This window comes from Phaethon lepturus, unplaced genomic scaffold, assembly GCF_000687285.1.
Source record: "Phaethon lepturus isolate BGI_N335 unplaced genomic scaffold, ASM68728v1 scaffold1774, whole genome shotgun sequence".
Lineage (NCBI taxonomy): Eukaryota > Metazoa > Chordata > Aves > Phaethontiformes > Phaethontidae > Phaethon > Phaethon lepturus.
The window spans coordinates 13,269-38,704 of record NW_010536759.1 but is presented as its reverse complement, the minus strand read 5'-3'; the positions used below and the strand labels follow the sequence as shown (position 1 = coordinate 38,704).

Below are 25,436 nucleotides of genomic sequence, written 5' to 3'. Positions count from 1 at the left end.
GGTCAAGCTTCTGAAGAAGCTGAGAAAGACACTTCACAGATTGGGAACACAGAAGCATTAAGGCTGCAGTCAGCTTGAAACCTATTAGATGACCTCTGGTCAAATGTACATTGTTCTCACCTGACTTTCCCCTGCAGATTTGTACTGGCACATCCAGGATGATCTGCCAGTACAGCCACACACATAATTGTTCCCTTGCTGAAATCCACCAAAACGAACTAGGTTACAGCTCCTATGACCATCTGCAGTCACTGCAGACAGTAACTACAGAGAGGTAGGTGAGGGCAACGATGCAGAGGTACCCCTAACTAATTTCATGTAATTCTTCCATACGGTTCTTGACCTGCTGGCAAAAGATTGAGGAAAAGCAATGGGGATGGAGAGGGCAAGAAACATGACTGATTTCTTGCCTTCTTGCTTCTGTTCCTTTGGTACTTCCAGTGAGAGTTCTGTGATACCAGTCTACTCGTTCCTTACCTAACACCAGCCATGAAAATGCTCAATGCTTGAGGACAAGTTATTCTAGTCAACAACATTAAAGTAATTACTTAAAATACAGTTCCCCTCTTTAAAAACCTCTCTTTCTGTCAAATTTGAAGGGAGTGAGGCTAGAAGAGCTTTTTGATGGAAAAGCCTTACACTGCAGAAAAAGAGGTCCCCAGAGTAGCAGAGGGATTACATCCAGGGATATCCCTCTGTTCCATTACACTTCTTTCTAAGGTAGGTAGCTGTACATTATAAAGCACAGTGGCTGTTAGTTAAAGGGACTCTATAATCCTATGTACAAACATCCTTAAAGGTATGAGGATGATAAAGCATTCAGAATGGGCAGCTTCAAGACAGAACTTTGTGAGTATGAAGGAAGAAACACTAAATATGTAGTGTAAACCTTCAATCATAGAAGCAGAAACTCCTTTATTTTCTTAGCAGTTAGCTTAATATAAAGTGCTGCTACAGCAAATATATTAGTATCATTAAACAGGAGCATTTAACTATAATACAAACAGCAAATCTAGTTTAAGTCCAAGATTCTTCATAAGCACACAAAAATTAAAGATTATCAAAAGCCCTCCTAACACTATTAAATAAAACATGTTCCCAGAGTTACTATGAACAGTCAAAAATTGTTTCCCAGAAACTATTCCATTCACTTTAAACTACATAAAGAAAATTTAACAACATTTCATCCTCATCAGCTACTCGCAAATCAAATCTTCAGTCTTATCTGCATACAGGCAGCTGGGTTTTAAAATTCTGCTGTAATTGAGGCGGAAAATAATTAAGCAATATTATTAGTCATCTTACCATTGTTCCCTGGTGGTTGTAATGCATCTCCTGTCAAGCTACACCATCCAACTGGGAAAATATCTCGAGAATCACATCTGCACCAATAGTCAAATGCTCCTCTCCAGCCATCAAATGTAACAAAAACTTCGTCTCCTTTAACATCTCCAATGGTTGCCGGGCAAATCAAGTATGGGTTCTTTCTATCTATAGCTTCAAGCTTCATTCCAACTTGAAAGCAGTTTGGCACAGGTTTTGGTGGTTCCTACAAAAGTAAGAGTGGTAAAAATATTTGTATTTCTACGGCTTCTTAAAAATTTAGAAAAGAGAAAAACCTCTAGTTTTCTTGAACATCCTTACTTTTTATGCTCAGTACTCTCAGAAATTTATAGACGACGTTCAAGGAAACTCACTCATATTTCAGATTTGCTTTTGCTCTTCTGTCTTATAAAAATCTAAATTCTGTTCCTACACACACAGCTGGGATAATTAGCAAAATTCCCCATGACAAAGACCCTGTTAAAAGTATTTACATAAGCAGAAGGTTGCACCCAATACATTATGTCTGGGCAGCAGGACAGCAAAGACACTAAAATGAAATTATTACATGTTAATAAAGAAAAGAAGGTTTGCAGGGAATGGATATTTCTGGGGACTGATAACTGTCTGGTAAAAGCTTCACCTCCCAATTAATCCATGAAAAATTCATTAGCACTGGACATTATTTATAGGCCTCTTAACTCAGTTGGCCTTAGAGGAGTTCCAAGTGGACAAAAGAATAACAAAAAATCAAGTCAATGTGACCAGCATAAGCACACCCCTGCAACAGGAGTTGTGACCCAATGCAACCTGAATTACCACCTCAGTTTCAGGAATCCTCGTTATCCAAAAGCCATCTCACGTGTGCTGGTAGGCGAGCATGGGGAAACATGGTTTATCATGTCTCAGAAAAATTTTGCATAAAAATTTTCTGCAATTATATAAAGTTAGCACATATGCTGGCATACTTTTCAATGTCACTCTCAGTATCAAAAATGAACTTACAGTGTGACAGCAAGGCTTTACCACCTCAACAAAAAATTGAACCAACAAGTCGTTTCAATATTATTGTTGTTTTTATGCAATTTTTCATGTTTCACAGCAACTTACTCAAGAGTCATGTTTAAGAAAAATGAACAGCTTTTTATTCTAAGTGATGAGTATGTGCCCAATGAAAACATTTAACAAAACCTTTCCAAGCACTACTGTATTCCAATGGCTTTTATTGCCCATTAAAATTTTTTTACTCCTGTGCACAATCACATGAATATGGTGCTGTTAAGAAATGTGATACGCATTTTATCTTAAATCCATGAGACACAAAAAATGAACTAACACAATTTTTCTAAATAATATGCCATACTTCAAAGTCTCAAGTCGGGAAAAGAGATGCCCATCTCAATGGAGTAGAAGCAGATCGCTTCCTGTCTAGCTTTGTAGCTTGCCAATCCAATTCAAAGTCATTTTAAATAATAGTCTTGCTTTCATGTGCTGCAGACAACAGGGTAGTATCCTGGCATCCTCATTAAAAAAATGTAACCATGCACCAATTGATAGAAAGTTGTTTATTAGCAGTCCCTTTCTTCTTACCTTCTTAAAGAATGCTGCAGGTGCCATTTCAGCTCCATTGAGAGTTCTTAAGAGAAACATTGGCCAAGAAGATGCATTCATCTGGAACCCTGAGTAACAAATAAATTATTTGTATCTAATAGCCCTATTTTCAGTCTGTAAAACAAAGTAGGAGGAGAAGGATCTACAGTCTGTCTTCCTAATGCCTGATCCCCTTTATTTGGACTTGGCCAAAATAAAGGCAGCCAAGAAGGAACAAACAGGGTTGCTGTGAGTGCTGAACGACGTGCAATGATCCTCCATTCTGAGTGACTTGCCTGCAGAATGACTCATCATCATTTTGTGATTTTACAGATAAAGATCTAGGACTTAACAACATGCCAGTTCCAGTACAGGAGATCATCAGGCTGTCCCACAGAGACCCTGGCCCAGTGGAATTTCCCCAGCACAAGTGCCTAGCTTACTTTTCAGGTGCGCTTTTTGCTCTCATTCTAAAACAACATCCTCTGTTCCAGCTTCTTTCATTTACTGAGGTACAACCATCTCGAAAATAATTAAAAAAAACCCCCAAACAACAATCAATTTCTACTCCCTCCCCCATTAAAATTAATAAATAAATAGCCTTAATAAACAAACAGCACTTAACAGGGAAGAACAAAAATACTTTTTTTTTTTTGATAAATGCATGTATCATATTGGAAAACATAAACTGGAAGATGTTTCTATTTTAATTTTTATGAACAAGTGAATAAAAAGCACAAACAATAATCAACTTTGTTTAGACGAACTACCTTATTCAAGCAGAACATAAGTTTGGCTGAAAAATATTCTCATTCCAGATAATCTTCCCAGTTAAAAAAAACACAAACCAAAACAAAAATCCCTTTTGCTTTCTGTGTTTTCCAAATGGATGTTTCAAAGTAATGAGTAAGATAACAGACATAGTGGGCATTTTTTCTGCATCTTTGGCATTTTTCTGCATCTTTGGCAGTTATATGTCTGGCACAGTTCTACAGAAAAACAGACATAATAGAGCAAATTGGAAATTTTCCCACAAAGCAAATAGTACCAGAATCTGCCAGGAACTGATGAGTTCCCTCATAACCAAGTCTTGACTACTCTCTTAAAAAAAAAAAGTAACTAAAAAGGTGGAACATATTTGCAATACTTGATCAGTTAAATCATTAAGTCATCTAAAATTGGATCATATAGCATAATAGTTCTTTAACTTGTAGCTTTAAGTTATCTTCAGTTGAATAAACAGTTTTCAAGTTGGAACTACCCATGCAAAAGGAAATGAAAACAAAGCTCACATCTGAGAAATGGTGTTATAACCTGAGGACTGCTGAACTGATTATCAGTCTTGGTTTGATATCAGAGTATTTACAGAATCTAAACACATGTGGTTACGGAAACACCACATTCCTAACCAGCTGGACCAGAAAAGACATATACGTAAGACAGAGGAATAACAACTAAACAACAGTTTCAACTAACTTCATTTGGCCTTTAAGTTGTCCTGGTAAAACCAGAGAAAATGTTATCCTCAACATAATTTTTTGGGAACACTAAGCTCTCAACAACAAAAAAGCTCACCTATGAAAAACAGAGGCTGGAACAGGAACCATTTGCTACATTAATCACTTTCTCAAAACCCTGATGTAACATACACTATTAAAGCTATGTAAAAATCAGGTAGGAGGGACTATTTTAGCTTGTTGTTATAAAAGAAGCATAACATTAGTATCCAGAAGGTTCCCTACTACTCGGGAAAAAAAATAATCAGTTGCTTAAATGTCTAACAGGAGGTAATTATACACCCAATTAGCTCCCAGCTTTGCCCAGGAACAGGATGCTGTAAAACTGCCAAAAAGGCTTTTTCAAAAATTTATCTAGGTATGCCAGAATGTTTGATTGCTGGAATTTAGCCTATCTCTAGAAAAATCTAGGGCAGGAGAGAGAAAATAATGGTGCTCACATTCTTTTCTGAATAACCAGCAACTGTTCAGAGGGCAGGTAAACTTACGTGCCTGGGTGCAGGGAAACAGCTACTTGTTAGGTGCTGCACTACAAGCAGCCCGACCAAATAGAAGTAAGAAACAGTATCCGAAGAGAAGACTTCAACCTTTCTACTGATGACTGTGGAAAGTTTTTCTTCTTAATGGACTGACTGCCCCCATTATACATAACCAGAGTTGTTTTCATCGGGCTGGTTTAGAAACGTTTTAAAAAAGCACTATGCTCCTGAACAGAAGCCATGCATTTAACACTATACATATGTGTAGGAATAGGTATACTCTTCTCTATTACAATCCTCTTTCATACTGATATCACTGCATTAATTCTACAAGATTATACCAAGAACTTCAGAGAGGTTAAACCGAGTAACTTTTCCCTTAGGTGTCAAGAATTTCCAGTGCTTTCATTCAAAACCTCTATACATCCACAGGAAAGAAAGAAGCTCTTCTAGGCTCAAACTGCATCTATCTATCTACCTATCTATCTACCCAACCCTCCCTCCCTCCCTCCCAAATAATATTCTTCCAGACTGGTACTCTGGTTGCATTGCTTTTCTTGTGTTTCTAAAGCAGCACAACAGCACAGAAATCTACCTTTATAATCTATGTGAAGTGTCTTAATGGTTATGTCAACTGCTGCTGTATCTGTTTGCCCCTCTACAAGCAAATCAAATCTCATACTGTAGTGAAATATTTTTCACTTCACCTTTCAAACAGAAGATCTGAAAGTTGTTAACAAGCTGGGTTGACAAGTTTTTTGAGAGGCTACTAAGAGAAATCATGCCTATCTTAACTGCACCTCTGTCTTCTCATTTGTAAATGCTGCTGATGACACCAAACCAAAAGTAGGTTTGTAACTGTAAGACGGGAAACAAGCAGTAACCAATATCTGCTTACAGTTAATTTCTTAATGTAAGAACATTATTGCTTGCATCTCCTAAAAACTACAGAAGATAACAAGATCACAGGGGAAAGGGTGTTGCTGTTGTGGGTTGGTTTTTGGGGGGGAGCAGGGGGGAGAAGGTTTAAGATAAATGTCATTCATTGTTTTTCCTTCTTTTTAAAAGCAGATCGGTTTTCAGACCAATGTGAAAAATGTGTTTCTTTAAATATTTCCACACGTAGAAGTTTAAGCTATAATAAATATGGTACAGGAATGAAGATTTAAATATACAGATTAATCACAGAACAGAAAAGTGATATAACACCTACATTACCCCAGCAGTTAATCAAAGTTACCTCTGACTGTTCATCATATAGCAAGGAATTCCTTCGTACAGTTCTCCGTTTAATAAACTTCCTCAATAAGACTAAGCCCAAGCACTATTTCTCAGGCTGGGGAGACACATAATGTTGTCACCCATATTGTTCAAGGAAGACAAAAGAAATTCTGCCTACTGTTGCTAAGCACAGGAAAGCTACATCTTGCTCACGAGCATTCATCGTGCTCAGGACAAACTGGTCAGACATCCCTCCAGTGTGTGCCCATTTGAGGAGATGAGAATCACATGCGATATAAACCCGCAGTTTGCTGAAGCTCTGGAGTGTTATTTTTCCTACCTCAGAGCAAACTGCTGCAACACCACCGTTAGCCTACCCTATGCTGCCTTTCCCAGACCACAACCAATTTGCTCAGTGCCCGAGAAAACGCCCAGACCATCCTCAACTGATGCACCTCCTGAAGCCCAGCAGAGCGTTGCACAGGTCGGTTAACTGCGAGCGCCTTCTAGTGGGCCGCTCTGATTTACTGAGGAGGAAAAAGGGAAGTCCGGTTTCCCCCCCAGCTTGTAAGAAGTTCTACTACAAGGAGCAGCATCAAGCAAGAAAACGTTGTGACAATACGTACCTATAAGACAGGGTGCGTATGAGGGAACACTTATAGAATGGGCACATGACAGTGCATCTCATCATGAAGAAAGCTGTCAGACATGCCCATTTAACATTAAGGGAGTATTAAAAAAAAATAGCAGAACTCAGACTAATGATTTTGCTCATTCCTACGTCAAAAGAATCCAAAAGAAGAAAAAGCCACAATGCACTTAGCCCAAATTAGTTTGCTTACCTCTTTTGCAATGAAGCAATGGTTTGGTGAAACGCTAGTACCACTGAATTTGCCAAGACAAAAAGGTAAAATGGACTTCATGAAAGCAGCACTCCATACACATTAGTTCAGAAGCTTTGTTTCTTACCAAGTGGAGGCTGGAGCATGCCCCCTTTCTTTTCGCAGGTCCCGATGGGCTGTATGTCCGAGGAATCCACAAGCCTCCAAAAATCATTTTTGTTGTCACTTCCATCCAGCCGCAACCTTAGCCTGGCACCAGTGATTCCAATTACTGTAGCTATACAAATCGAGGTAACATTGCGAGGATCATGGGCTTCCAGTTTCATACCAACTTTGAAATCGTTCGTAGGTGGAATTCTAGACTACAATAAAAGGTAAAAGACTTTTTCTTATTGTTGTTAGTATTGCTATACCAGATGGTTCAATACACAGCTTTCGTTCATCCAAACTCATCATATAAATGGTAAATACAAAGAAGCCTTTGATCTTTGAGTGTTTAGCAGCAAGTCAGAAAAGGCAGCTGGATAACCTACCAACAGCTACCACTTCAGATACTTGATGTTCCTACTGCATAAACATGACTGACTGATTTCTAAAAAGATAAGCACTGTTAAGAAGGGTAACAAGGGAATCCTGATGAAGATATGAACATAACGATGGGGGAGCAGTGATTAATACTTGAAGTGAAGGGAAATTAAGAACATCAGGAATGATGTTCAACTCAAAAAAAAAAAAAAAAAAAAAAACAAAACAAAACAAACAAAAGCCAATAAAAACCAAACCAACCCACAAAACCAAAACCAAACAGACCACAAGATTTAGTAGCTTTCAATTCAAAAGAATCCGTTATTCTCATTATAGTAATATCTTGGAAATTCAAACAAAATTTGGACCCTACTGTACTAGACACTACAAATGCTCAAAGCAAGGAAGAGTTTCTGCATCACGAGAAAACTTACAATACAAAGAAAGACGACAGAAAAAGGAGTTAGCATTAAATGCATTTTACAGAAAGAAAACAGACAGTCCTAAAGTCACATTAAAAAAACAACTGTGCTAAAACAAAAATTGAAGCTTGTGCTTATTCATAGATAACTGAATGCATTCACACACATAAAATGAAAAGCCAATTTAGATTTTTTGAGCAAGACTGGCACAGTAAAAAAGAAACATGACGAATGCAACTTGGGCCTTTGAGCAGAACCTTTTGTCACAAGCTGAAGATGAAGAAGAGAGAAGAATGTTTTTCACTCATGTATCAACACACTAGTGGCAGAGATCAGCTGGATTGCAGTCTGATTACTTGCCTACTGTAGTATTGCAGGCAATAACATCATCTAATGACATTCAGAATTTTGTATTAACACTAACTGGGATTGAATTGGCTCAGTTGTGTAGAAAGATTATTCCAGAATCTCACTATTTTCTTTAAATGTCTCCTCATGTCCAGCCTGAAGTTGTTCATGGAAATTTTTGCCAACACTATCATTTAACTTAAATTCTTTTTGCACCTCTACAAATAACAAAATCTACAGCGTATTTACAGAGGGCAACCCAACCCTTTCTCAGTGCTCTTTCAACAACTTAAATAAGCCAAGCACTGAAGTTTCTCTTAGGAGATAATGACTATGGACAGGAGCCAGCAATGTGCGCTCGCAGCCCAGAAGGCTAACCATATCCTCGGCTGCATCCAAAGCAGCGTGGCCAGCAAGGCAAAGGAGGTGATTCTGACCCTCTACTCTGCTCTGGTGAGACTCCACCTGGAGTCCTGCATCCAGCTCTGGAGCACTCAACCCAGGAAAGACATGGACCTGTTGGAAAAGGTCCAGAGGAGGGCCACAAAAATCATGAGAGGACTGGAATGATGATGAGCCTCTCCTATGAAGACAGGCTGAGAGAGTTGGGCTTGTTCAGCCTGGAGAAGAGAAGGCTCTGGGGAGACCTTCTTGCAGCCTTCCAGTACTTAAAGGGGGCTTATAAGAAACATGGGGACAGACTTTTTAGCGGGGCCTGTTGCAATAAGACAAGGGGTAATGGTTTTAAACTAAAAAAAGGTACATTCAGACTAGATAGAAGAATTTTTTCACCATGAACATGGTGAAACCCTAGCACAGGTTGCCCAGAGACGTGGTAGATGCCCCATCCCTGGCAACGTTCCAGGCAGTTGATTCTGAGCAACCTGATCGAGTAGAAGATGTCCCTGCTCCCTGCAGGGTGGTTGGACTAGAGGGCCTTTAAAGGCCCCTTCCAACCCAAACTGTTCTATGGTTCTCCTATCACCCTGGAAGCCCTTTTCTACAACTCTTCCAGTACAAAGCTGCTCTTGAACACAGATGCTGAGAACTGTAGGCAGCTCTCCCCATGATATTTAAACTCAGTAGCTCTCCCAGACAGACTAACATAATCTGAATCCTAACATGGGAGGCAGGTTAGAAAAACCAAAACCATGGGCATTCACGCTCACAAGATTTGTATGTCCCTTCTGCCTGCCTGCCTAACCAGGTCAGGGGGAGATCCCTTAGTAACCAGGTAAGGGTGCACTCATCTGTCTCAGTACAGAGGAAAAGGCTGAAGAAATCCGCTACTGCAACAAGTGCTAGTGATATTTTGTCTCCACCACATGTAATTTTTTAAAATACATCCTGCTCTACTTACTATGGTGTGCAGGTGCCCTGTTTGCAACACACCCTCGATCAAGAGCAGGAGCGCCGGAGGAGGCCAAGCCCAAAAAACAAAGAGGCGAGCAATATTCAGTGAACGCTGAGCGTGGCATCTGCCAATGGTGCATTTAGACAGCAGGCTGTCTGAAAGGGGTGCCTGAGCATATTAAATTTAAAGGGCAATTCAATTTCAGGATAGTGCTTGGCAAGCTGTTATTTTCTACAACCATGAAAGGCAACTGAAACTGAGAAGTTGAGGAATTTGTTTGTTTTTTTCGTTGTAGAAAAGGTGAGCTTGTTTAACTACTGACAACTCAAGGCATTCTACTAAAAAAGTAACTCCTCCATGCCAGTCAGTAACAGTCTTGTTTTAAGCTCTGTTCAAACCACAAGAGGTTGACGTTTTTCTTAATTGAAAATTTTCAGCTGCTTGAAAAAAGGTTTCAGGGTGAGAGAAAGGGATATGGAATGCATCAAAACGCTAAGTAGTAATTAAAAACAACTTAGAGCAACAGATAAAATATCTCCTAAATTAAGACAAATATTTCAATCAATTTCCATTAGCTGTCTGTGCCTGTACCTTAATTTATGGTAGAGGCTCTAATTTATTGTTCCCCAGGTAATTTTTAATTACTACAAAATTTAAACTTTGTAGAATTCCCACAAGTCACAAATTCTGGATATAATTGTCAAATTAAGCTTCTCTGCTATTTTGTTTTCTGGCTGGTCACATCTGTGTATTTCTTTGCATTACACAGAGTGATAATGACATGTACAATTTGTATATGTAACCCAATAAAAGTCAAATTAGTCCTACACAAAGCTCAAGCACTTTAGTTTCCAAAATCCGCAAACATTATGTAGTGAAAGGAGCTAGCTCTGCACTAATTAACATTGCATATCACTTTCTACTTAAAGGTCAATGCTTAGAAAAACTGAAAGTCTATATATGCAAATTGTTTTGAAATTTGCTGTACACAGGAATTAAAGCTCGTCTTTCCAACCCACATTCTTCTTAAGCAATCTAGGTCACTTGTATTTATCTACCTCAGTCAACGCGTGTCACTTAAGCGCCTTTATTTAAGGTGCTACTCAGCTGTTTAGTTTGGAGCTCTTGAGCATTAGCAGGGAAGAGGAAGATGCAAGAAAGGCACGAGGAAGGGCTTCTGAGCAGCTTGCAGTAGCTACATCTCTCAGGAGCATGCACTCTGGTCATGGTGGTCTATGGCTTGTGAGTATGGCGTTAATCTCAGTGTGACCAAGGGATATGCTACTGCCCTCTGCCTCTACCCAAGCAGAATTGGGGTTTCTGCCTTGAGCTGGTACCCACTATGAAAGACACATACGGTAGAATTCATTCCTGAAGCTCTACCCAAACAACAGTATGGTCACTGCTATTCTTAGCCCTCTCTTATTGAAAGGAGCATGTGAGGAGCTCTTTGTTCTTTATCCTCATCTCTGACGAGCAAAGCACTGATACTCAAGATCTCGTACAAGGAAATGCTACCACCTGTATTTCTCTCTCCGTATTCTCCATTCCTGCAACTACTTCAGATTCACTGAGTAAAGGTTCCTCTCCTCATCAGACTATTCCGTTCATACTGCTTTTTGTTTGGTCCCCACTGGAGGCCAGTGTCATTTACAGTACCATCAGACTACCAACAAATCCAGAAGATACACTTTTGAACATGCCCAATCCACTAAACTAGACATGCACTATTTGTCACACCTATTACAGTTCTATCAACCTGAACTACCCAATTCCTTCAGCACCTATCTTGCTAACACAGTGAAGGCATACAGACCAAAACTCATCCTATTTAACTTTAGGCAGCTAAGGTACTCCTCAACTTGGGAAAATACCAGCCCCCAGCTCCCTTTACAGAAAGAAAGATGCCTGCAGAGGTTGACTCAGTCTCCAGAGAGCTGAATAACTGGAGGTCATTAGCTCACACAAGATGATAGTTTTAAACTGCATCTGCAAATACATATGAAAGCATCAGGTAGCGGGGAATCAAACTTGTAGTGCACAATGTAAAATATGAAATAGTACATTAAACACCCTTCATTATAAATCCAGTATTTCCTTTGTATTCCTCTTGATTTTTTTTTTTTAACTTCAATATCTGTTACTGCTTAGTAAAAATCACCCTGCTCAGAAAGACACAAAATTCAACATATTTGAGAGATCCAGAAAAGAAGTGGTGAATGAACTCTACTACACATACACATATACATCTTGTAGCTAGCCAGAATTGAAAGGACTCTTTCAGAAATGGGGCAAGCGAAAAGCTCCTCTGACAGTCAGCCAAATTTTAATTCTCACTAAAACCATGGTGCCTCTAAGATTACTGAGAAAAGTAGAAAATATTTTTGAACTCTGATAAGACTATCTGTTTTCATTAACTAGTCTTTTTAAAAGGAAAATAGAGTCCAAAGCTACAATTTTAATGAAAACCTCAAAGTTTGACTTCAGGCAGAAACAAAGAATGAAAAAGTTCAGTAGCCAGCATTGGCCAAAACTGTAAGCTACTGATAACTAGAGAGCAAAAGAAGTAAAATTGGAAGTTTGCAAGCAGTCTAAACATAAAAGTTGCCCTAGGATCATCCTGTAACATATATACATACACATACACACTTGCAAAATAGTATCTGGCATACCTGTCTGAAACAATGTAGAGGGGCAGCTACTGATTCAGTCTCTTTCAGATAATCATCCCAATTAAACTGTTCTGGAAGACATAAGATAAAAAAAGACCATACAGTTTTAAAAGGGAACTTAAATTAAAAGGGGGATGGGGAAAGAAAGGGACAGAAAAAAACAACTATCTTGTAGAATAATTTTTTTTTCCCCAAGAACAAGATTACTCTCAAATGGAAACTCCACTTTGAAAAACATACAGCCTTTGAAGTAGCTTTAAGAGCACCATTAATTCATAGGGGCGACTACACAATGGGCAAGATAAAACTTCCCCAAATTCTTTTTCTTTTTGTTTGTGGGCCACATACAAAGATACAAGTCAGGATATCTAGATTTCAATACTCTGCATAAGGACCTCCCTAGCATCCTACTACAAATCACGTTAGCCTTTCTGTTTCTTAGTTCCCCTAACAGCAGGACTGATACGATAACCTCACAGGAATACTGAGATGATACAAGTTGAAAAACACAAACATATAGGTTCTGTTGAAACGTATGTTGAGAATGCTATCCCCAGTCCACTAGAAAGCAAAAGGATTGATTAGCACAGCCTTCCAACTGCATCTTTGTCTCTTTTCAGCTGAAGTCTGATAAAGGTTTCTCTTTGTAGCGTAAATATTAAGGCAGTGTTCAGCAACAGAATCATGGAATTTTTTCCAGTGTTAACACTGGCATTGTTTATTGTGCATGGGTGAGTGTATTCTGCATCTGATTTAACCAGTGTTATCACTTCTGCATGAATGGAACAGTATGAAGGACTAATATCAAAGATATAAGCAAGCATTACTCAAATTAATATAAAGTGCAAGAGAAAAATTACAATGGCACAGCTAATGTTTTTGTCCCTATATTATTTAAATGATTTCTTTTGCTTGTTTTTCTTGTTTGGGCAGCTGGCACCTTTCTGATGTTCCTGAAGAGTACGACACCCATGAAAACCAAAAGGATGCAGTGATGCCATCCAGTGGCTCAGCAACGGCCACTCCACATGGCCTATGGCAAAATCCTTGGTGATGATGGAGACACCGGAACGGGTTTAGCAGTAATCCTTCCAAAAATGCCACTGAGCACAGTTAAACACACCTCTGCAATTTTCAGAAGAGAGGAGAAGCAAAGAAACAATCAGAAAATGGCAGCATTCTCCAGCACACACACACACAGAGCTTCTCTGAAGGATGCATAGTGGCTCAAACCCAGAGTCTGCCTGCATCAGCACAGCATTTAGTTGCAAATATATAGTGCCTCAAGCAGCGGCTTGTAATCGACTGTAACCCTGGAGTGCTGAGATCCTCATTTTTTGGCATAACAGACTCAAAAGACTATGAGTGATTTGTCCTCAGCTCTGCAGACGGCATGCGGTTGTCAGCTATGTATCAAGTCAGTAAAAACCCAGGAGCTATTAATTTGGTGGTCTGGACTGTATGTAAGCTGGTAAGAAAGACGTTTCCATACGACATCTTGGAAGTCTGCCTACTTTGGAATGAAAATTTTATTCACACATTTATGCAGTTACATCAATGTGTATTACTCACAAAAGGCAGGGTACATTAACTTGAATGTATGTTAGATATTTATATTTCAGGAAAGCATGCTCAGGAAATAGCTTTTCAGAGCTTTCTCCAGAAAGTAGCCTCCATATCCGTTGCTCTTTCCATTGACAGGCCAAGGAGGCTGCAAAATTAAATACGATGGAACTGCTAACAAAGTTTCATCTGATAATAATTCTTCTTTGAGTCTAATAATAAAGTTGCCACTTCAGGTTGACTTCTGATTAAAAAAAACCATGGTTTTAATCAGAGTTTACCTTAGTAAATTTTAAAGAACCTGATTCAATAAAATTAAACCTAGCAAAAAGAAAGTGTTAGCTACACCCCAGCTATCTCAGATCTAACATGATGTAAAAGCTGTAATCATGAATCAGAGCCTTACTGTGTTAAGGACTATATAAATGTAGATACTTCAGAGACAGCACTTTTCAAAGGAGAAACCAGCGTTCACCTCCTCAAAAAAAAAAAAAAAAAAGCGCAGCTATCTCCATATACCAGCATTTCCCAAATAATCTCAATTGTTACAACAGGACACTAAATTCAGTGGGATGACCCGAAAAGTACAGAGGGAAACAAACAATTTTTTTTCCAGGGAACATTTACTAGAAAGACACATATGATAACACAAGCAGCCAGCTGCAGATAAAGCCAAGAGGAAAACAACTTTGCCTGGATCTTTGCTTTAAATCCTGGCTATCAAAACCTTTTTCATCAAGCAGAAATGACCTGAAGTTTAAATTAGAACCTCTCCACTAAAGAAGATACACTGTATTAAATTAAAGTCAAGCTCTCAGAGATGGTGCTAATTATCATTTAATTACTGTAGTCATAGAAATAGGAGAAGAACATATGTTTGCAACATGTAAGATGTGTGTCTAGGAAGATAATCACATGGAAAAAATCTCAACACTAAAAGCTTCTCTGTATTCTCAGTGTGCATAGGTAAAGCAGCAGCTGATTTATATGTATTTCTAATTCTAAAGCCCCTGAAAACATGCAACTTCTTAGAAGTAGAAATCCTTAAGAAAATTAGCTCACACTAAATGATTTAAACCTGAATTTCTCTTCCCACTCAAACCTGCAGGCTGAATTAAACATCTTAAGAAAAACCCATTATGCAACAAGCAGAACTTATCAACCCACCAGCAAAGTGAAAACTTTGCGAGAGAAAGGAGAGAGAGAGACAGGAATTTTTACCCTGAAGAACAAACCAGCATATGCTGGAAACAAGGTGGGGGGGACCCACACAAAAACCCAACCAACACCAGAAGGTAACTAGGACCTTGTGTAAAAAAATTAAACAGTTTGTAAGCAACACAGGAGTGAATCTCTAAAACAGTGATCCAAGACAATCAGCATAAACACACAGCCTGACTAATTTAAAAATGGAGGAAATAAGTTTATGCCATAGTTGCTTGCATTACTGGCAACGACCAGGGGTCAATGACCCTTGATGTTCTCTCCAATGCTATATCAATACCGTATCACTTCCTGTCAAATCTGACAATCACAAAGTAACTCAAGCTAAAAGGGACCCCAAGGAGGTCTCTAGTTCAGCCTCCTGCTCCTCCAGGGTTCCATCACCCTCAACATGAAGATTTTTTTTCCTTCCATCAAGCAGGAATTTCTCATGCTCCAGACAGCATTTGTTGCTTCTCGTCCTTCCGCTGCGCCTCCAAGAGGAGCCTGGCTCTGTCTCCTCTCCAGCTGCCTGTCAGGTAACTGAAGACAGCAATCTCCCATAAACTTTCTCTTCTTTTGGCTGAGGAAACCATTTTTCTGGTTTCAGTACCAGTTTTTCCGCTTACATCTTGCATTCTAGTTCCTTTTTTTTTTTTTTCTTGGTGGACTGCCAGCCGGCTTGCTCCAGTATGGCAGCATCTTCCTTGTACTGGGGAGTTCAAAACTGAACACAGTACTTCAGATACGGTCTCACAGATACCAAAGAGAAGCAAAGCCCTTCTCTCGGCCTGCTGCCTGCAGTTTTGCTGATAGGTCTCGGTGTGCAGTTGACATCTTTCACCACAAGAGCACACTGCTGGCCCACGCTCAGCTTGCTGCCTGCCAGACCTCCGGGGCCTTTCCTGCAAAGCTGCTTTCCAGGCAGCCAGCTTCCCGCCCGCCCAGGCACAGGGCTCTCCATTTGCCTTTGAATCTCACTGGGTTCCTGTCAGCCTTTCTCTAGCACGGAGAGGTCCAGCTGAAGAGTAGCCCTGCCTTCTAGCCTACCGGCTACTCCTCCCAGTTAGATGTTGCCCACAAACCAGCTGACAGCGTGTTCTGTCCAACCGTCCCCGTCTGTCAGTAAGGCATAAAATAGCATTGGCCCTAGTATTGACCTCTGAGAAATGCAACTAGCTACCAGCTGCCAGGTGGACTTCGTACTGCTGATCAAAAACCTGTGTGTCTGGCAGTCCAGTCAATTTTCCATCCACCTATCCAAACCACGTCTCACTAGTTGGCTGAGAGGACACTACAGAAACTGTACCGAAAACCCCCCTGAAGTCAAGACAAACAACGTCCACTGCTCTCCCCTTGTTTACAGAATCACCTACCACAAAAGGCGATCAGTTACGCACAGTTCACACTTGGGAAATCCATCTGAGCTGCTCCTAACCTCACCTTTGTCCTTTATTTGCTTGGAAATGGTTTTCAGGAGGATTTTCTCCATAGTCTTCCTGAAGACTGAGGTCAGGCAGGCCAGCCTGTAATTCACCAGGTGCTCCCTTCTTGTCCTTCTTGACACTGGGCATACCGTTTGCCCTTTCTCAGTCATCATGACACTTCCCCAATCACTGTGACCACTCCAAAATGAGAGAGAAGCCTCACAGTGACATCAGTCAACTACCTCAGCAGTCTTGGAGGTATCCCATCCGCTCCCATGAATATGTGAATGCCCAGTTTGTTGAAGTGCTCCCTGTCTTCTCCTACTGTACATAATGCTTCAGGTTAGTTTATTTTACAAAATTCAAATTGCTGATTAAAACTATGATTTAAGTGTCACTTTTATACAGGTAGAGTTTAATGTTCTGGTTTATTCAGGCTAGTTTAATACAGTATCACATAGTCTAAACACTGTTTAAGCAGACGGAGCACCTCGTGTCTTATCTTCTCATCCCTAGGTTCCCTTGGCATGCATCTGAGACTTTTGACACAGAGGTATCTTTTCTAGTCTTCACCCCACCACCTCTCTGTCAAAAAAGAGGTTTCTTTTCAATTTTGGTTTACATATTCTTGCAAACATAGTAGTTTAAGTGTAAGGTATTTCATACCCTGCTTTATACCTTGTACCTCCTTACGTATGTTGTGATCATTCAATGAGAATGTTTCCCTTCCTCCTGTCTTTCCCTACCTACATCAGTCTATTTTTTCATCTGTTCTTCTCACACTTTTACACCTCCCCTCCTCTTCAAGATTTCCTATCACTCATGCCCCTGAAAACTCTGGAGGTTTCCTGAATAGTAGCCCAAAGCATTTTAAGGCATCTTTCTTCATCTGGCACCAAGAAGGTCCTTCTTCTTCCTTGCTACCAACAAGCAATAACACAAGACAAAAATTATCATCTCATCTATAGAAAACCAGAGATCTTGCATGATCTTGAGCAAAGTGCTCCTCTCTAGGTGTTTGACAGAGCTCAGTCCAGCTTTCGTGAATAGATTCAGTGCTCAGACACTAGATTAACTGTGTAGTCCCGAGTGGAAGAACATAGATGACAGAATAAAGCTTGCCTGCTTTTCCACACCGCTTTGTCAACACCTTGCTCTCTACTGCATAAGGAGGTGGGGACATTTTCCTGTGACTCATGAAATATGATTATCTTATCCACATATGAGAAGCACTTTGCTGGTTGGGGGTGTCTTATTGGGCTCCGTCTGTCATGTCAGACAACATTATTTTAAAACACAGACGTGCTATCTGAGTCCAGTTTGACTGGGGCTCCTCTTACACTGCAGAAGAGGGAAACAAGACACAAATACACTTCCTTTCCTGTCTCAAAGTAACAGGGAAGAATAACAAAGATGACTACTAGGATCCCAAGAAATGGAAGAATTACGGCTGGCAAATATAACAGCAGAAAGCTGTACTATAGCTGGTGGTAACAGGGTATCATATCTTGTATGCAAAGCCATCACCTCAACTACCCAGCTACTGTGTCAGTACCTCAGCATGTTCGCCTAGTGACTACACTACTTTTAAGGAACTCCTCCACTGGTACTCAAGAAAAGCTCTGAACCAAGTCATCTATTAGGAGTCAGAGGGCATGGAAACGTAAGCAGAGTGAGAGTTTAAATAACCCAGTGATATTTTGTCAAGAATTAATGAAAGACTCCTGAAGAGATTTTCTACTTTAGTCAGCAGTACTCATGACATTTCTTACCGCCTGAAATTCAAGCAACCAATATGAATGTACAAAGCATATATAAGGATGCTGCTGCCCTCTCACTGCACCTCTGAAAGGCTAAATTGCCAGCAAACCCATGTATATGCTGCCCTACAGCACCTGTTGAGGACAGTAGAGGCTGTCTACTAGAGACTAGAGGTTCAATATCAAGCTGGATCATTTCTGGCAAGTGTGTAGAACTGTAGAACCTCAGTTCATTGTAAACAGAAAAATTATTTGAAAACAGGTTAAGTATAAAATAAAATTAGAATCCCAGGCAATTTAATCTCGTTAGCAATACTAAAAACTCAGGCTATTAAACTGAAAGGCCTTTCTTTAGCACCAGTAAACACATTAAAGAAAGAGACACAATAACTGGGGCAGAAAAGGGATGAAACTGGGAAATACATGATGAGAAGAACAGACAAATCAGTAAGTGATCAAAAAATAAAATTAATGTTTACATAGTGTCTTTGATTATATATACAAAGAGTACTTGTCTTACCTAGTGAAACTATCATGCTCAAGTCAAGCAGTTTCAACCATCATTTTCTATACCAAAACATAGTTTCCCAACACAGTGACACAAAAGCAATGGCATGTTTTTAACTACCCACCAGCAATAGCCAAAGAGATTGCAAAAAAAGCCTCAGGGGATAGTACAATCCAAACACTTTTTCTTTTAGGATACCTTAACTAATAACCTGACAGCTGAAATACCTACCACTTTTTAAAGACGGGTTGTTTGCCTGCTGATTCTTTCCATCTTTCTCTTTTTTAATATTCTTTGAATCTAAAAGACAAGATTCCATTACATAATAAATGTAATATTCACATCATAATGATGTCCAGCATAACACAGAACGCTTTCAAACAATACAGAATGTCTTGTTCCAGAGATTGACTTTCTTTTATTCATTCAGTGCATAATCAAAAAGGTATTTATACTATAAATTTAAATCACTGCACTATTTTTCTTTCAAAATATATTTAGAAGTACAGCATGAAAAAGCAGAGCTTTTGACTACTTTATATTACATTATCGGAATAAATCTAGTTGCAGAAAATGTAGTATTAGCTCCACGAAGAGCAACTCTGCCCTAATTTTTAACAACTTTACTCAACCTATGTGCAGTTTGAGATCCACAAGATCACCAGTTATCTTTTTAAATCTTGTCTAGACTGCTACGAACTGAGAAACAAGAAAAAAAAAAAACCACCCTAAAAGCATATTTCTGAGTTAAAGATTCTATTCTCTATTTAAATTCTTGAATACTCAAATGCAAGTGGCTATCTCAGTGCACATTTCAATTAAAAAAAGATTCAGAAGAATCTACCTTCTCTACCATTCATCTCCACACACATAAAGGGGTCTGTCATGTTTCATTTTTGCCAGATTTCAGTGCATGACACACACAGAGAGGGGGACTGGGAGGCTAGAATGGAGAAGACAGAGGAAGCCAGTTCCACCTGTTCCTTTTAGTCTTTAAAATACGTTGGTTTGGTGACTTGCTTTTGACACTACTGGACTGAAATTCAAACACAATTCAAATATGACACTGGCAAATGAAATGCAAGTACATTTTCAGATTTAAAAAGGTTAGCAAGCTCTGTATGGCTGAATAACTCTTGGTTTGCAGATACCTCAGCACCTGGAATGGGGCCACTCCTCCAGGAAGGTGCCTCAACTTATGCTTTTGGCCATCCTCATTAGCCTGAACAGGTGAAGGGATGGTTCACTTGTACCAAAACATTGTATTATTAGCTGATTACTGTATCCGCTTGCACTTAAGTCTTCAGCTATTGACTGGCTTGCATTTGAAATAAAAACACTCCTAACCTTGAATAAGAGGCATTTGGTGATCAGAAACACTTGAGATACAAGTTGTTCTGCAGCAAAGATTAAGTCTTGATAGCATTTCTCTTCTATGTTTTCTGTAAGTCAGTGTTTTCTTGAAGAGTACTGATGTTCATAATTTCTGCCCCACTTCTTTCATTATTTACTGAGGAATTGCCACCTACAGCAAGAGCTGAATCATACAATCTTCTGTCATCAAACCAAAAATCCTGGATCTGGATGTGGTGCTCCTACAGCTACATACCTGCTCAAAATATGCTGCAAAAGTATCACCTGTTTCCCCTAAGCAGATATAGGGAATACCAAAGATCCTCTGAAAAGGAAAGAAAATGCTGTATTTACTCCTTCACTTAGTCTTCTTTCTTGACTTACACACTCTTTTGGAAAAAGGTTGCTTACATCACTGAAAGCACTTGACAGGTTCCCAAAGAAAATTCCTTATGGAGGTCAACTTCAGAAAGACCTGCTGAAATGCTTCTGAATGGTGCCCACAGAGCTCTAACCCCACTACTTGCTCAGCAGTAGGTCTTTAACCCACACAAGTAGACAACCTACGTCCTGACAACAGCTACCAGTGGGAACCTGAGAAGGGACAGCAGTAAAACTAGTCCAGTAACAATGACAAGACACAAGGATAACATTCACCTTCTCCCTCCTACAGATCAAAATATATTCCATCTAGACTCTTTGGGATTGAACCGAATCCAGATAGTTTTCTACTGGGTGGTGGCAATTACCAGCAGAGCCTTTTGCCATGTTCTAGAAGCTGTTAGTCAGACTTTCCCAAAAACAGTCATGAGACTGTCGCAGATATCAGGCTGACAGCTTACAGAATAGATAACTTCCCAATATGCTTATTTCCAAAGAGGAAATCCAACGGAGTCCCACATAAAAGACTTACTGAAGAATAGAACTAATAACTGCTTCCTGTGAACACCCAAAGCTTGAAAGGACAGAGTCACGAAACAGTATCTATCCAACAGTGCCCGATTTCAAACAAGATGACAGCCTTTCATGATGAGAGACATCAAGAACAGGTGAAAGAATGTGAAAAACCGCAGCCTGGACACCAGATGAGTTCTCACTGACAACCACCACCTGATTATTTATTTCCTGTACCAGTTAGATTTAGTGCCTATCACACAAATATCACAGCAGATATGAACGCTGAAATGGAACACTCTCAGCAAGACATTTTTCTTATCATCAGCCATTAGAAAACTATGAGAACAAGATGAGATGATAACATTAATGAGAAGAAATGGGATTCATCAATAGCAGTTTAAACATCTATTCATTTGAGGTAGAGGCATCTTCATTCATAATAACCCCAAAGCACCACCACTAACACTTGTTTTCGATGGACAGAAATTTACTCTTTAAAATGCTCAAGTAAAACTCACCCAGCACATGCAGAAGCATCCAAAAGTAAGTCTGAATAAAACCAAGATTGTTTTCAAAGGCTCCCCTTGGTTTTTTGCATTCCAAACATCAACGTTGGGAAGACAGTTACAAAGCTGGAGCATTTTGTCTACGCAGATGAAAAGCTACTAGCAGCAAGAATTACTAACCTGTTTTCACATGAGATACCCTGTATCTACCACCACCTCAGAAAACTTTCCCCCAATCTATACTTCACAGTTGCTATGATGCCTTGGTCTGGTATGCCGCTTCCGAAGTCAGTAGTTAAGGTGGCTAAGAATGTATGGTTTATTTTCAAAAACAATATTAAAAAATGAGATTTTATTAAAATCCAATTTTATAAATAGGAAAGACAATCTTTTTTCCTCCTCTTTGTTTTTTAAATGCATGCCAATTTACACTTGAAATTTTGATATCCTAAGTTCTAGTAAATTTATTTTCAAAACGATCACTGAAAACAAAATTACTACATGGAAGACTATTATATCAAATCACTGGGCTGAGGAAAACGAATCCCTCAGCATACAACCCTCAGCATGGTCAAACTTTGAGGTCAAACCTCAAAAATGAGGTTATGAAAGAGGGAAACAGTTCTGCAAGTGCAGAGTATTTACTTTTCATCTCCTTCACCTAGCCATTTTCAATGGCTAAATCCTCAAAACCTGAAAAGTGGACTTGAAAATGGGAACTTTATTCATATATTAGAGACATAAGAGACTTACTAGTTCTAGAGTCTTGAAGCTCACTGTGACAAAAAAATATGTCAGTTTAATTCATTATCTATCTTCCTCTATTTATAAAGTCCATTTTTAAAGAGACAAGTTTCAGTCTACTTTACAATGTAAAACACAGTACATTTTAGAACATTTTGTCAAAACACAAACGAAAATGAAATGCTGCTACTGTGGATTTAATCACATGCTACTCAGTTCACTTTAAAAGAAAAACAACAAAGAATGGGATACCATTTTCAAAGCTTTAAAAATATAGTAATACATGTAAGTATATAGTGGATATATACACTATGTAAATACATATATACTTAGCCTACGATACATACAGGCTAAATACTTATTTTCAAAACCCCATGAAAGATTGTTTTCTTCTAGGTAGCAAGATTAGAATACAGCATATACTAAAATAACAAAAGCAGCATATTCTGTTGTTCACCAGCTAACTGTTTTTCTACAATGCACTTCATAAACTAAAGCTGTAGATAAAAAACAAGATTAGAGTAAGATTATTTAACAGCGCTTTCTACTTACCAATTCAAAACTCTGTGTGTTTACATTACTCCCACCCTATCTGTAACCACAGAATTCTTCTGCTGATAAGATTACTCAACAGAAGACAAGGAAGCGCAACCACATGTATCATGCAAAAAATTAAAAGACAAGGAAGAAAAAAAGACAACGCTATCTTGACTGACTTGTGAATGCCAAAACAAACAAAAAAAGAACAATGAGAAAAGGCACCTTTAGAATGTAAGGTCTTGTAAAGTCAATCCTGGTGACCAATGTATAGTTCCTCTTATAAACTCCCATGTTGAACTCCAGCGTCTTGTCCAAGATGCTTTAAAAATTCACACTTCTTTCTGGGAAGAGTTAAGCTTCCAACAAGCAAGATGATCACTTTGTCTGCATGCTGGCAAGCATCATGTCTTTTGACAGTATTAGTTTTTACCACAGAATGGTGTGCTACATGAGGAGGCATATATGTGTTATCTTTGAAGATTTGCTATTTACTTGCTGTCCAACGTGGGGAAAAAAGCAGTTCATAGTTATGCTTTCGAGATTTCTGCAGTTATTTCTTAGCCACCTTAAAGTCTTCAACTCTGACGGATGTTCAAAACATGTCAGGAGACTGCTCTTCTCAAAGAAACCCCTTGTCTCTTTCTGACGGACCTGAAATACCTTTGGGTGACAGAAACATTTGCTCTTCCAACGCCACACAGTTACTTGCCTCAGATGAAGTTTACTAAGACAAGCCCAAGACTTACCATTGCTCAGAAAGGGGCCGCCTTCACTCCCTACCACACAGGGCCGTGAGCACCTTTTTGCTACCCTTCTCCAAGCCTCAGTGCACACAGCTGAGGATATCAAGACAGAGTGAATATGAAACATCTCCTTTCCCTTCTTTTCGTGCTTCCCTAGTGCAATTCTTACCTTATCTGCCCAGAACAGGGTGTCTCTTTTAGTATATTTAGACAACAACCATGCAAAAAAAAAAAAAAACTAGAAGAGAATGGGGTAGCCCTCCTCCATAAATTCGGTGCAACACTTAAATGGATTACTCCCACCATTACAGAAAATCTATTATAGCGAAAGACAATTATTTACCAGGGGAGCGCACAAGCACATAAAGCAGCTTGGGCTGAAGGTGGCTCAAGAAAAGTACAAAAGTGTTAGCAGCCTTTTATGGGGGAGGACTACCCATCTGAAAGCTCTGAAAAGAGCAGCAACCTGGTTTCAGACAGTGGGTCTTTCTTCACATTCTCTTTGTTTCACCAACCCAAACACCCTTGTTTCTTCTGAAGTCTCACTCTTTATTTTAGCACTTAACTCAGAATTAACTTCCGCAGACACGACACAGCAGAAATCACACCTTCGTAGTACACTGCACATTCGTGGATTAATTTCTTCAAAAATGTTCATTCTATCTTCAAGAGACAGCTGCTAATGCCATGCGTTGTGATAAAATTTGATTCCTTGTACTACTGAGTTATCGTCCTGCTAAATTATATGCAGGTATGGAATAAAGCACTACGTTTTATTTAATATCACACCTAGACACATTCTCCAATTTTAAGAGTAGTATAATGGCTTCAAGGCTGTCACAGGACAAAATTGCTTTGGCTGAACATGCAGAACTCCAGGATAAGCCAAATTTAGCATATTTGCTCTAAAACAATGTGTGAACTTAATGAACTTACCTGTATTCAGTACATATCATAAACTGTCTTCTTTAATCTAACAATATAGTAATTGTCAAGTAATATCCCACCACCTTCAAAACCAGAATTTAGTATGTTCCTTATTTTCTTTCCTCTTGGATAAAAGCTACCAGGCCTTACCTTTAGCAGCTGTTCTCCCCATGGTAACACTTCTGTGATCTCCCCTCTCACAATAAAAAGGCTGAAGTTGAAAGACCAGTTAATTCTTCCTTTCAGCACAACAGTTTCCTGTGGAGTGGTAATACAACAAGTTAGGGGGGAGGCTGTTGTTGGGGTTTGGGTTTTCTTTTTTTGGAAAGGAGGATTTTTTTGGTGTATTAGTGTATAATTATCTTGCTGGTTTTAAGTTGCAAACGTCTAAAAAACTATGTGTAGAAGAACAGCACGTAAACAACAGATATGTCGAAGCAGCAAGGGTACAGAACCCAAACTTTTATTTCATTGTTTCAGACAGTTCATTGTATAATGATTTGCATTTTCTGTGGATTTCTAATACAAAGAAAGATATAAAACATGCTTTATTCCTTTTTTCTCCCAGACAAACATTACTGAAAAATGGAAGAAAGGCTTTTATATATAACCCACCCATCCTGCCTCACTTGCACAGAGTTAAACAATCACTTGAAACACCTTTGGGTAAAACACACTATCTTGCACAACTACAGTAGAAGAGGGAACAAAACACTGATGTAAGAAAACTACACAAAGGCTCAAGTGCTCACTGATACCTCTGCCTACTACAACTTGTAACAGAGCACAGAGAACCTGTTAGAGAAAGGCTAACTCCAGATAAAAGAAGCCAGCCACATTCTTGCAGGGTTTAGAAACTAGAATCGCCAAATTAGTTAAACTATTGAAAACAGCAAAAACAAACTTTTTGTGTGTGTGTGTGTTACCATGATTTTCTTCTCCAGCATCTAGGTTTTTTTGAACTCTGTGTTC

General features: G+C 39.2%; 1 protein-coding gene across 1 annotated transcript; it reads right to left on the bottom strand.

Moving 5' to 3' along the window:
- Positions 1 to 1,305: 1,305 nt before the first annotated feature.
- Positions 1,306 to 24,723, bottom strand: LOC104620125 (sex comb on midleg-like protein 2; the record flags this gene model as incomplete). The annotated part of the gene is made up of 5 exons (XM_010286253.1): positions 24,615 to 24,723; positions 12,294 to 12,364; positions 7,100 to 7,334; positions 2,914 to 3,002; positions 1,306 to 1,549 (listed from the first exon to the last, which is right to left on the bottom strand). Coding segments are annotated over exons 1-5 (661 nt in total), but the record flags the coding sequence as incomplete, so codon positions are not given.
- Positions 24,724 to 25,436: the final 713 nt, after the last annotated feature.